Below are 12,827 nucleotides of genomic sequence, written 5' to 3'. Positions count from 1 at the left end.
TTACCCCAGTTTGCATTGAGGGCGCCGAAGCAGATATGATTGAAAACCTCAAATTCCTCGGTGTAAATATCACCAACAACTTCTCCTGGACAACCCATATTGAAGCAACGACAAGAAAGCACACATCTCTACTTCCTTTGAAGGCTTTGAAAATTCGGCATGTCCCCTACACTCTCACCATCTTTGACTGATGCACCATAGAATGCATTTTATCAGGATGCATCACAGCTTGATTTGGGAACAGCTCCAAGACCACAAGAAATTGCAGCTAATTGTGGATACAGCCCAGACCATCACACAAACCAACCTCCCTTCCATTGACTCCATTTACCACTCACGCTGCTTCGGCAAGGCCAGCAGCATTATCAAGGATGAGTCGCACCCTGGCCACTACCTCTTCTCCCCTCTCCCATCGAGCAAAATAAATAGTGTGAAAAAGCACACCTCCAGATTCAGGGACAGCTTCTTCCCAGCTGTCAGCAGGTAACTGAACCATCCTACCACAACTAGAGCGATCCTGATCTATCTCATTGGTGACCCTCGAACTATCTTTGATCAGACTTTACTGGCTTTATCATGCACTAAACGTTATTCCCTTATCATGTATCTGCACACTGAATTACTCAATTGTAATAATGTATTGTCTTTCCGTTGACTGGTTAGCAAGCAACAAAAGCTTTTGACTGTACCTCGGTACACGTGACAATAAACTAAACCACTGATTTCTGTATCTTCTCACCATTTAGAAAATCGTCTACGCCTTTATTCCTACTACAAAAATGCATGACCATATGACGCGGGGATGGCGCCGCGGTTCGATAGTGACCACACCAACACTCGCAGTAGATTGAACTCAAATGGTTTATTCTATTTACAGTGGGAAGAAAGTCCATAACTCCAAGGTCCTATTTAGAACAATTACCTCTGTCATACGTCCCGCCCCCAGTACCAGCTTAGTTGGGTCCCCTGCTAAGTGCGAAGAATTCGCTAAATTTTTCACCAACAAAATTGAGAATATTAGAATGAACATTTCCCCTCCCACCCGTGACCTAGCTGTCTCACTAGTCTGTTCATCTAAATTGGACTGCTTCCAACCCGTCACTCTATCCTCCCTTGCAAAGCTTGTCTCCGCTATGAAACCTGCAACCTGCCCCCTTGATCCAGCCCCCACTGCCCTTCTGAAGGATGTCATTGCAATAGCCGGTCCCAGCATCCTCTCTATTATCAACAGTTCTCTGGCCACTGGCACTGTTCCAACCAGTTTCAAGCACGCGGTGGTCCAGCCCCTACTGAAAAAACCTAACCTAGACCCCACCTTGCCTAGCAACTACAGACCCATTTCCAAACTGCCATTCCTGTCAAAAGTCCTTGAAAAGGCAATCCTAAACCAATTAGTGCCCTACCTGCACCAAAACACCATCCTGGAAAGTTTCCAGTCAGGTTTCAGAGCCCACCACAGCACAGAGTCTGCCTTGTTGAAGGTACACAACGACCTGCTTCTCGCCATCGACACCGGCGATTGTGCAATCCTGCTCCTTCTCGACCTCAGCGCAGCGTTCGATACAGTGGACCACACCATCCTTATTGACCATCTCCGGTACGCGGTTGGCATTGATGGCACTGCCCTGAGCTGGTTCGCTTCGTACCTCAAAGATAGGAGTTTCGCCATCAACATAGGCAGTTATTCCTCTGCTCCAGCTAGCCTCTCCTGCGGAGTTCCACAAGGCTCCATCCTAGGCCCCATTCTCTTCTCTCTATACATGCTCCCCCTTGGCCAAATCATTCAAAGGCACGGCATTTCTTTCCACTGCTATGCCGATGACACTCAGCTTTACCTCCCCCTGAAACCCAACAACCAGTCAAATTTAAACAGCCTCTCACACTGCCTTGAGGACATAAAATGTTGGATGGCACAGAACTTCCTCCAATTAAATGAGAGCAAGTCTGAGGCCATCCTATTCGGCCCCCCTGACTCCATCAAATTGATAACAGGCAGTCTTGGAAGCCTATCCTGCCTAGTCAAACCGCATGTCAAAAACCTCGGCATGATATTTGACTCTGCATTAAAATTTGATAAGCAAGTCAACGCTGTGGTAAAAGCCAGCTTCTTCCAACTTCGAACCATAGCTAAAATCAAACCTTTCCTCCAATTCGACGACACAGAAAAAATCATTCACGCTTTCATTTCCTCCCGCCTAGACTACTGCAACTCCCTATACACTGGGATCAGCCAATCTTCCCTGTCCCGCCTGCAACTGGTCCAAAACGCCGCAGCGAGACTCCTGACGGGTACCCGTAAAAGGGACCACATCACCCCGATTCTGGCCTCTCTCCACTGGCTCCTTGTACGGTACAGAATCAACTTCAAGCTCCTCCTATTCACGTATAAAGCCCTAAATGGACACTCCCCTCCCTACATCAAAAATCTTCTAACCCCCCTCTCTAACTCCAGGTCCCTCAGATCGGCCGACTTGGGGCTATTCACTATCCCGCGGTCTAGGCTTAAACTCAGGGGTGACCGCGCTTTTGCGGTTGCAGCTCCTAGACTGTGGAACAGCATCCCTCTCCCCATCAGAACTGCCCCCTCCATCGACTCCTTTAAGTCCAGGCTCAAAACATATTTCTACTCCCTAGCGTTTGAGGCTCATTGAGGAGGCGCTGTGAACTGTTTGTGTGCTACTGTATGTTTTCATTTTTTTTCTATTGGAACCTAATCAAGTGTACAGCACTTTGGTCAACGTGGGTTGTTTTTAAATGTGACTTGACTTGACTTGCATGGGGGCCCTTGCATTAAATATATGCAAATTAGCTTCCATTCTCCTTTATACCTTATAACACCTATGCCTTGTCAAACCACTGGACTAACATAGTTGGTTTGGAGGTATAGTCAAATAGAAGGAATACTCTACCACTGTCTAATTAGTATCAATCCAACCCGACAGCACAAGCAAACCACCTCAGAGGTGATCAAGTTGTTCCAGTTCACAAGCAAACTTCCAACTTGTGCAGGTTCCACCAGAAACGCCCCGAATTCGAAAGGTCACCCTTTAGCCATGCATCTGAAATAGCCTCCTATCCTATACTCAAGAACACTAGAATTAATCCAATTGTTCCCATTTTTATTTTCCCAATTGTCAATGAGGCCTGTCCTCTTCAAAATGTCTTACTTTTGTTTTGTGAGAGTGCTCCACAAGTACAAATATTAATTGTTATATTAATGTCATGAGGCAATTCTAATGATTACTGATCTTAAGTTATGCCATCAAACCAGACACCTGTATAACAAGAAAAAACACCCAGCAAGATAATTACACACAAATTACAATTTTACTCAAGGTACATCACATTGTAATTGATGCAGTAAAATACATTAGTTTTCTCCAAAAGTGAATGTGTTTTTAAAGTACTTTGCAACCCTACCTCTTCATTAAATTTGCTGGTTAATTCCAATTTTTCTTTTTCCATTTTATTCAGCCTCCACCTGAAATCTGTAGAATTGAAGCTGCCATCCCCAGGTTGCAGATATTTCATTTGATTCTGGAGCTGATTAATATTACCGTGCAAACTGAAAAAAAAAGATATAATGCCATACATCCCAAGGCAAAAGAAACCTTGTATCACAAAACAATCTCAAATAAAATAATTTGTCTAAAGAGTCACAGATCTCCAGGTTAGATCCAGAGTTTTAAATAGGGTGGTGATTAAAGCCCATACGTTAACGCCATTTGAGTTTGTTTCAGACAGGCACATGAATCTGCAGGGAATGGAGGGTTCTGGACACGTATCAGAAGAGATCTAGCAAGTTCCTACCTACTACCAAACCTGGCCTTGTCCCAATTCAGAACTTTAACTTATGGCTCACAACTATTAAGAGCATTGGTCGCTGGTCCCAAAAGGCATGCACATAGACTCTTCAGTCACATGCCATTGCAAATTTCCTAAAATATCTCTTTGCCCTCTTCCTTCCACGGGCCGCAAATTTACCTAGACTATCGTGGACACCTCCATCCCCTTTCTTGATCACTGTCTCCATCACAGGTGACAATCTACTGACATCTATTATAAACCTACCGACTCACGGGGCGAGGGGAGGCGGGGGTGTGGGGGAGGGGGGAGAGAGGGTGCTGCACCAATGCAGGAGGGGTTTGGGCCCAACGGGTCCACTTGGTCTAGTTCATGTTAAAAACACATGTGGAATGCAATGGATAGTTCCACACACAATAGAAGTGAATTTTGGAACCACTGTTGACAGTCTTTATGGAATCTTACAGCCTGGGAATAAGGGCAGCCAACGCATCCACACTAACTGGGCCACCAATAATATTGGGTCCAAGAAGAGCTAAGTGACAGGCCTTAACGACTACCAACCATAGCACCCATATCCAAGATGAAGTGCTTCCAGAGCATGGTTTTGGCACATTATCAACTCCTACCTTAGCAAAAACCTCGACCCACTACAATTTGTCTACTGCCACAATAAAACTACAGAGGATGCAATCTCACTGGCTATTTACTCTGCATTGGACCACTTGGACAATAAGCACAAATACGCTCTGGCTGTTGTTCATAGACTACAGTTTGGTGTTCAACACCATCATCCCCTCCAAATTTGTTATCAGGCTCAGGGGCTCTGCTTATCCCTATGCAATGGGATCCTCAATGTCCTCATCAACAGACCACAATTGGTACGAATTGATAACTACACTTCCTCCTAGATAACCATCAGTACAGGAACAAGGGAACCTCAGGGCTGTCTTCTTCTTCTGTCGTATGTCTTTTAGACCTGCAGCTCCGTTGAGGCGAACCAGGCCAACGTGTCATCGTTCAGGTCAATCAGACCTCGTTCACCATTCGGTGGCCGGTATTTGGGGCAACTGGTGACTATGTGCTCCACTGTCTGTGTTGGTTCCCCACACTCGCAGAAGGCACTGTCCACGAGACCCCACCTCTTCATCGCTACTCCATAGCGTCCGACGCCTGTCCTCAAGCGATTGAGGGTTATCCACTGCTTTTGGGGCAGGTCCTGGCCAGGGACGTCCATGGGTTCACCGATGTAGCGGTGTAGCCTAGATGGTTCCGCTGACTTCCACTGGTCTCTCCATCTCGTCTTGACCCAGGTGGCCTTGGAAGTGTCACTCAGGGCTGTGTGCAACTTGAACCCCCAGGAACCGAGATTACAAAAAATAGCGGGCACCTCCTGGTTCACCACGGGTGCTATCCCCCCTACTACAGAAGGGATCTACAGGAGGCACTGCCTCAAAAAGGTAGCCAGCATCATTACCACCCCGATCACATTCTCATTTCATTCCTGACATCATGAGGAAGATATAGAAATTTGAAAACAGTTACCTGCAGATTCAAGAACAGCTTCTTCCCAACAACCGTCGGGATATTGAATGGTACAAACACTCTAAACTATGAACTACAAATTGTTTTAGTTTCACTAAGGACTTTGGGTTTTTGCATTATATTGTTGTTGTTTTGTTGTTTATTAACCTCTTGCCTGATCAGTGGGTGCCCTATATTAATCTCATTGCCCAGCACCTAGTCCATAGCCATCAATGCGTAACTAATTCACGTTTATCTGGACACTTAAGTACATTCAGCGACGCAACTTCAAACCCTCGTCCACTTCAAATATTAAAAGTTATACAATTGACAACTGAGAGTAAATTAACAGTTAACTTCATATCAGAAATGGAGCTCTTTTTAAAACAATACAGGTAAAAGATGGGTGGGAGTTAAATTAATTTTTTTAATGATCAATTTCTTAAAAGGCAAAAAAAGCCTCCTTCTCATGTTGACTTTCATAACTTTTTAATCAGGAAGACCTTACTTATTCCCATCTTTTAGAAAAAAACCTTTTATGGATAACTAAGCTGTAATACAGAAACACCCCAGAAATAGAAAATAAATGAAATAAATGAGCAATTATGCTTGCAGCAGGGTAAATGCTGGAACAACTTTACCCACATGCACCTCTTCAAATGTTGGCTAAAACCAGCCAGGATTCAGTTTAAAGTACAAGATTAACTGTCATCAATGGCAAAACAAACGATATGCCTTGGTCAATACAAATAGATTCTTTTTAGTCCTAGATTATTTCTGTCAAAGTAAACACTATTAAATACACAAAACGCTAAATGGCAAGGATCATTAATAATACAGCTTTTTATTGAATGATGCATTTTGTGGTCAGTAATAATTAACACTGAAACTACATTACCTTTCAATTTCATTCGAAGGATTTTGCTTTTCCCGAGAAGGCGTTTTTGGAATGATAATATTGCTTGATCCCATAACAGTTTTCAGTTGAATAATCTGGGAACCGTCACCTGTTCCAGCTCGGGTACGTCGCATTGGAACTTGAAGATCTGTAGCAGACAATACTTCGCCCCTACATATTTTAAATTCTGAATAAGAGGAGAAAAATATTTTCCGGATTTTCGTGAGATTAGTTGCATGACAAAAAAAATGTTATTTCCTTTGTATAAATTTCCTGGAATCTGGAATTTATGGGAACATGATTTACAAAAAGTACCCTTATTAGTTAACATGGAGCGTATGGAGTTAGTAGACGTTAAGGGGGTCTCAGATTGGGGGTCATTATGGCCCCAACTACGAATGATTTAGCTGATGGTTTCAATCAAATAATATCAAAAAGCTAGATTGCAGAGACACAAGTTCAGAAAACACTTACTACTGACTCCTTCCCGCCCACCCGTGTATTCGTCCCGGCTTTGCGACCACTTCGTGCTGGAGAGCACGGAGAGGGTAGTGTTTGTAACCAGGGGCATCTGGCTCTCAGAGGTGGGTCGAGAAGGAAAACACAATCTCTGGAAGCAGGTCAGCTGAAACGGCGGGGGGGGGGGGAGCGGTTTCCTAGCTATCAACGGGCGGCGGGATTGGGAAATCAAAGGGCGGCAAGACACAACTATTGCGTTTCACAGTTGGGCATTGTGAACAAACAGCGCCGTGTAACCCTGGCCTGACGATGCTGACCTTGGGAACCCGGGTCAGAGGAGGAGGGGGGCTGCACGGAAACCGGCTCCGTGGCAGAACGATGGACCTGTCCGAGGGAGGCCATCCCAAGCAGAGGTGAGGGTCAGATGGGAAAAGGAGAGGGTGAGAAAAGGAGAGGAGGGTGGGAAAAGGAAAGGAGAAGGGTGAGGAGAGGAGGGTGGGGAAAGGAGAGGAGGGTGGGGAAAGGAGAGGAGGGTGGGGAAAGGAGAGGAGGGTGGGGAAAGGAGAGGAGGTTGGGGAAAGGAGAGGAGGGTGGGGAAAGGAGAGGAGGAAGACCACGACGAGCGGGTCGGGTTAAGAGGGGCTGTGCAGGCTTGGCCAGGCGGCAGCAATGACAATGTCCGGGACGTGGGTAAGAAAACTTTACCGGAGTTGGTACAGGAAGGATGGAATGACAGATACTGGTTTACACCGAAGATAGACACAACATGCTGTAGAAACTCAGCGGGGACAGGCAGCATCTCTGGAAAGAAGCATAGGTGACATTTCAGGTGGGTTGGACACCCTTCCCCGGAGTGTCCCAGCCCGCTGGGGGTGGGGGGACGGACCTGCTGCGCCGCTTCTGTGAACGTCCCGCAGCCTCTCCTCGCTGCGTCGCCACCGCGGGAAGTACGGGCGGTTTAAAATGGAACCGGCGGCTCACTGACTTCCGGTCCGCGGCGGCGTTTCCGGCAGCAGCGGGAGGCGGCGGCAGTTGGAAGACGGTTGGTCGCCTGGCGACCGGTGAGAGAGAAGCCACGCGACCCCCCCCCCCGACCAACCGCCGCCTCTCGTGAGAGGGGCAGAACGGGGGGAGGGCTGCCTTGAGCCGCAGTGCCCATCGCATCTCATCTCATTCCCCGTAGTGCCCATCTCATTTCATCTTCTCCCCGCAGGCATCTCATCTCCCCCCAGTCATCACCTCCCCGCAGTGCCCATCTTCTTCTTACGTTTGAGGCAGCAGAAATTATGTAACGCCCTCCAGGCGCTGTCGCCACTGCAATGTGCTGTTGTCAAGGGCCGTGAGGTCTACCCCTCCACCAGGCAGACGGAGGACAGTGCAGTCGAAAATGACGTGCTGCGCTGTTTGCTGGTCTGCTCCACACATGGAGGCTGCTGATTAACGCAACCCCCAACAATGCATGTTGGCATTGTACCGCCCGACCCCTGTGCGGAGCCGGTTCAGGGCGACCCACTCTTTGCGGGGCATGTCCGAGCGGGGTGGGGCTGTGGTGTTCGGTGCGACAGTGAATTGAGGAGGTCGCGATGTCTGTTCCCAGCTGGTTCTCCATGCTCCTAGTACGTTGGAACCGGAGCCTCAGAAGGTGGCTGCATGACGGGAGAAAGGGTGACGAGGTGACAGGCGTTGAGGTACCAGTTGCTGTGAATCCTGGGCGAGGTGGTGCAAAGGATGTTTGGCGTCCGATGGGGCCTTGCACACCAGCCTATGAGTGAAGAACTCTCTGCGAAGCTTGGCGGGTGTGATACCTGCGAGCACCGCATGGATCCGTCGGAGTAGGGCATAGGCAGCCAGTGATGATCTGCATGGTGTTGTTGAGGGTGGCATCTAGCTTGCTGGTATGAGCGCTGCGGCACCATGCTGGGGTGGTGTACTCAGCGGCGCTGTACACGAATGCAAGACTACTGGTTCGAAGAGTAGATGTCCTGGAGCCCCATGACGATCCGGCCAAGTAACGCAGGAGGTTGTTCCGTGCCGAGTCCTTCACTGTTTTCCAGGCGGACAGAACGGAAGAATCCGGGAAATCCAAGGGCGGAGGAGTTTGCTTCATGACCAACAATAACTGGTGCAATCCTGGAAATATTAAGACACATTCTTGTTCCTGCTCGCCGGACCTGGAGCATCTGACTATCTCATGCCGACCATTCTACCTTCCCCGGGAGTTCAGCTCGGTGATCATCACAGCCGTCAATATTCCAACGCATGCGGACACCGAAGTGGCACTGTCGGCTCTACACGATGTGTTGTGTCGACACCAAAATAAAAACCCTGATGCGGCTACGGTGGTGGCTGGGGATTTTAATAGGGCAAATCTCAAAAAGGTAATGCCCAACTTCTACCAACACATCACGTGCGTCACCAGGGGGGGATAGAACTTTGGACCACTGCTACACGCCGTTCAGGAAGGGCTACAAGGCCGTTTCTCTCCCTCCTTTGGGAAAATCTGACCACGCTGCCAGTTTCCTGCTGCCGGAGTATAAACAACGGATAGTACGGGAAACGACAGTGACGAGGGACGTAAAGCGGTGGTCTGACCATTCAGAGGCCATGCTGCAAGATGCACTGGGCGATGTCGATTGGAATATGTTCCAAGCAAGTTCCAGAGACGTCTGAGTTTGCGGAAGCAGTTACGGACTTCATTGCAACAATAGCCGATAACATCATCCCCACGTTAAGGGTTAGTATCTTTCCTAATCAAAAACCCTGGGTGAACAGGTCTATTCGCGCTGCTTTGAATGCTCGCACCGCTGCTTACAACTCCGGCCTGGCATCAAGCAATATGGACGACTATAAGGTAGAGTCCAGCCGACTGCGAAGTGTGGTGAAGGATGCAAAAAGGAGGTACAGGGACAGGATGGAGTCGCAGATGTAGCAGCAGGACCCCAGGCGCTTTTGGCAGGGGCTACGGACCATAACTAACTACCGGTGCAGCCCCCCCTCAACCGGAAGTGCCGGCACCTCCTTAGCTGATGACCTGAATTCTTTTTACGCACGGTTCGAGACGGGCAATATCACCCCTAGCTCGCCATCTAAAAACAACACCGACAGTGCGCTGGCTAGCGAGGCTGGAAGGGGATCCACCGGCGGGGATGTGCACATATTCTCGGTGTCTGAGCACGACGTGAGGTGGGTTCTGACGCGTGTGAACACGAGGAAAGCTGGAGGCCCAGATGGTATTGCTGGGCGAGTACTAAAATCTTGTGCTACTCAGCTTGCTCCAGTGCTCACCACAATATTTAACCTTTCCTAGGCCAAGTCCATGGTCCCTGCATGCTTCAAAAGATCCATTATTGTACCGGTGCCAAAGAATGCCTCTCCAGCTTGCTTGAATGACTACCGACCGGTGGCCCTCACCTCGGTTGTCATGAAATGCTTCGAGAGACTAATCAAGAACCACATCTGTGCCCTCCTTCCTCGCAGCATGGACCCACTGCAGTTCGCATACCGTCCGAACAGATCCATGGATGATGTGGTCTCCCAGGTTCTGCACACCGCTCTCTCTCGTCTGGACAGCCAGAAGGGGGGCTATGTGAGGATGCTGTTCATTTATTTTAGTTCAGCTTTCAATACCATAGTCCCCACCAGACTTGCTGAGAAGCCCCTGGAACTGGGGCTTAGCACCCCTCTGTGTGCCTGGGTCCTGGACTTTCTCACGGCCAGGCCCCAAGTGGTCAGGATGGGAGAACAAATATCTAGCCCCCTCACCCTGAACATAGGATCCCCCAGGGTTGCGTCCTTAGCCCCCTACTGTACTCCTTGTACACACATGACTGCGTGGCCAGGTTCAGCTCAAACTCCATCATCAGGTTTGCTGATGACACTGTGGTGGTGGGCGGATCTCCGACAACGATGAGAAGGCCTACCGGGAGGAGGTGGCTGATCTGGCATTCTGGTGTCGGGACAATAGCCTCCTCTTGAATGTCAAAAAAACTAAGGAGCTGATTGTGGACTTTAGAAGGGCTCAACAGCCAAGGACGTACATGCCACTGGAAATAAATGGGTCGACTGTGGATAGAGTGAGCAGCTTTAAATACCTGGGAGTCCATATCAAAGAGGATCTGACATGGACAACACACATTGCCGCACTGGTGGGTAAGGCAAGGCAGCGCCTTTACCGCCTCAGACAGCTGAGGAAATTCAGTGTCTCTGAGGATCCTTCAATGCTTCTACTCTGGGGCTGTAGAGAGCATCCTGTCCGGCAACATCACAGTCTGGTTTGGGAACAGCTCTGCCCAGGACAGGAAGGCCCTGCAGAGAGTAGTGCTTTCGGCAGAACGCACCATGGGAACTACACCTGCCCCCCTGCAGGATCTATACATCAGGAGGTGCAGATCAAGAGCAAGCAAGATTATGAGGGACCCCTACCACCCCAGCAACGGACTGTTCCAGCTGCTACTGTCAGGAAAACACCTCCGCTGTCATGCTGTGAAAACGGAGAGGATGAGACGAAGTTTCTTCCCACAGGCCATCAGGACTGTTAACTATCATAACTCCAGGGACTAAATTTTTTTTCTGTATTAATTTTAATTTATATGCTGTAATTGTAATTTTTTTTTGCACCATCCGCAGGCATTGCCACTTTCATTTCACTGCACATCGTGTCTGCGTATGTGACAAATAAACTTGACTTGACTTGAGACTTTAGCACGGAGAGCTTCAAGATGTTGCTTGTAGGTCAGCTGCCGATCTAGTTTCACCCCGTGAAAGTAGGAAATGGGTTGTAGGGTAGGGGTGACCCATTGAGGATGATGATTAGCTGGCGTTGAGCTTCCTTGTTGTTCAGGTGAAAGGCCGTTGTGGTTTTTGCCATACTCAGTTTTAGTCTCCAGGTCTTAAGGTAGCCCGCGACGTTCCATATCCGCCGAGAGCACATCCTCAATATTTTTATTTATTTTTTTTTTAATTTTTTTTTTGAAAAGCATATGTACAAATCGAAATTTAAAAAAAAACACATTTGTTACAAAGTTCTTACATAGCTTCAATTTTTAAATTTTTGAAGAGAGAAAGTAAAAATAAAAATATAAAACTATAAACTTGGGGAGAGAGAGTAAGAGGGTTAAAAAAAAAAAAAAGATCTAACAATAAAAATTAACGGGAGTAGATCCGGGAGACAAAAACCACAGCTGTACATCCAACCCCCAACTCAAGTTTCAACTTTTTATTTAAATTTTTTTATTTTTTTTTATTTTAGTCCTGTGCCAAACCCATTTACTTTTCTAAAAATTCAATAAATGGAGACCATATTTTTAAGAATAACTCAGGTTTGTCGATTAAGGCAAACCTTATTTTTTCCAAATGCAGGGTCTCTGTCATTTCCATAGTCCACATTTTAATTGTGGGGGTTATTGGTTTTTTCCAAAATTTAAGTATTAGTTTTTTCGCAGTTATTAGACTGTAATCAAGAAAATGTACCTGACTTACTGTAAAATTTGTAGTATGTTCTGATAATCCTAATATAATTAATTTTGGGTCCATATCTAATTTTTTATTAATAACTTTAGAAACTATTTTAAAAATCTCCAACCAGAAGTTTTGCATTTTTATACAAGTTACGAAAATATGAGTTAAATTAGCTTCTTGAAATTGACATTTATCACACATAGGAGAGATACTAGGAAAAATCCTATTTAATTTCGTCAATATTTGACCAACTCTTGTGCGAGTGCAGTAGGGCCAAGTCATCTGCGTATCCATGCTGACGCGAGGTCATGCGTGGCAGATTGCTGATATAGAGATTGAAGAGCATGGGGGCCAGTACCGAGCCTTGGGGGACTCCGTTTCTTAGGCGTCGCAGTCGGCTAGATTGTCCGTCGCTGGTCTTGAGTACAAAACTGCGGTTGGCAAGGAACTGCACTAAATGACGGTCAGGGATGGTTCGGAGGAGCTTCAAGATCAAGCCCTGGTGCCACACAGTGTGACCCTTTTCGAAACTGTCTTCGATGTCATTGGTCAGCTTGACTATTTGGTGGGTGGTGCAGCGTCCACGCCTAAATCCGGCTTGTTCAGCGGGTAGTTGAGGGTCAACGGTTGGATCGAGCCGGGCCAGGAGAAGCCGCTCGAGGAGCTTGTACGGGACACAGAGGAG

General features: G+C 47.4%; 1 protein-coding gene across 6 annotated transcripts in view; it reads right to left on the bottom strand.

Moving 5' to 3' along the window:
• The window catches only part of ccdc171 (coiled-coil domain containing 171), a 240,743-nt gene extending 232,714 nt beyond the window's left edge, over positions 1 to 8,029 (bottom strand). For 2 of the 6 annotated variants that reach the window (XM_078394870.1, XM_078394871.1), the window contains exons 1-3: positions 6,701 to 6,824; positions 6,227 to 6,413; positions 3,421 to 3,565 (exon numbers count right to left, since the gene is read on the bottom strand). In XM_078394870.1, coding sequence (XP_078250996.1) covers positions 3,421 to 3,565; positions 6,227 to 6,413; positions 6,701 to 6,797 — 429 coding nt within the window. In that variant the 5' untranslated portion in view covers positions 6,798 to 6,824. Of the gene's footprint in view, positions 1 to 3,420; positions 3,566 to 6,226; positions 6,414 to 6,700; positions 6,825 to 7,390; positions 7,447 to 7,571; positions 7,630 to 7,952 lie in introns of those variants that run through there. The other 4 variants (XM_078394873.1, XM_078394872.1, XM_078394874.1 and 1 more) reach the window with 4 other exon arrangements.
• Between the last annotated feature and the right edge of the window lie 4,798 nt (positions 8,030 to 12,827).

The sequence above is a fragment of the Rhinoraja longicauda genome, chromosome 3 (assembly GCF_053455715.1).
Source record: "Rhinoraja longicauda isolate Sanriku21f chromosome 3, sRhiLon1.1, whole genome shotgun sequence".
Lineage (NCBI taxonomy): Eukaryota > Metazoa > Chordata > Chondrichthyes > Rajiformes > Arhynchobatidae > Rhinoraja > Rhinoraja longicauda.
This window is presented reverse-complemented; position numbering and strand designations above follow the sequence as displayed.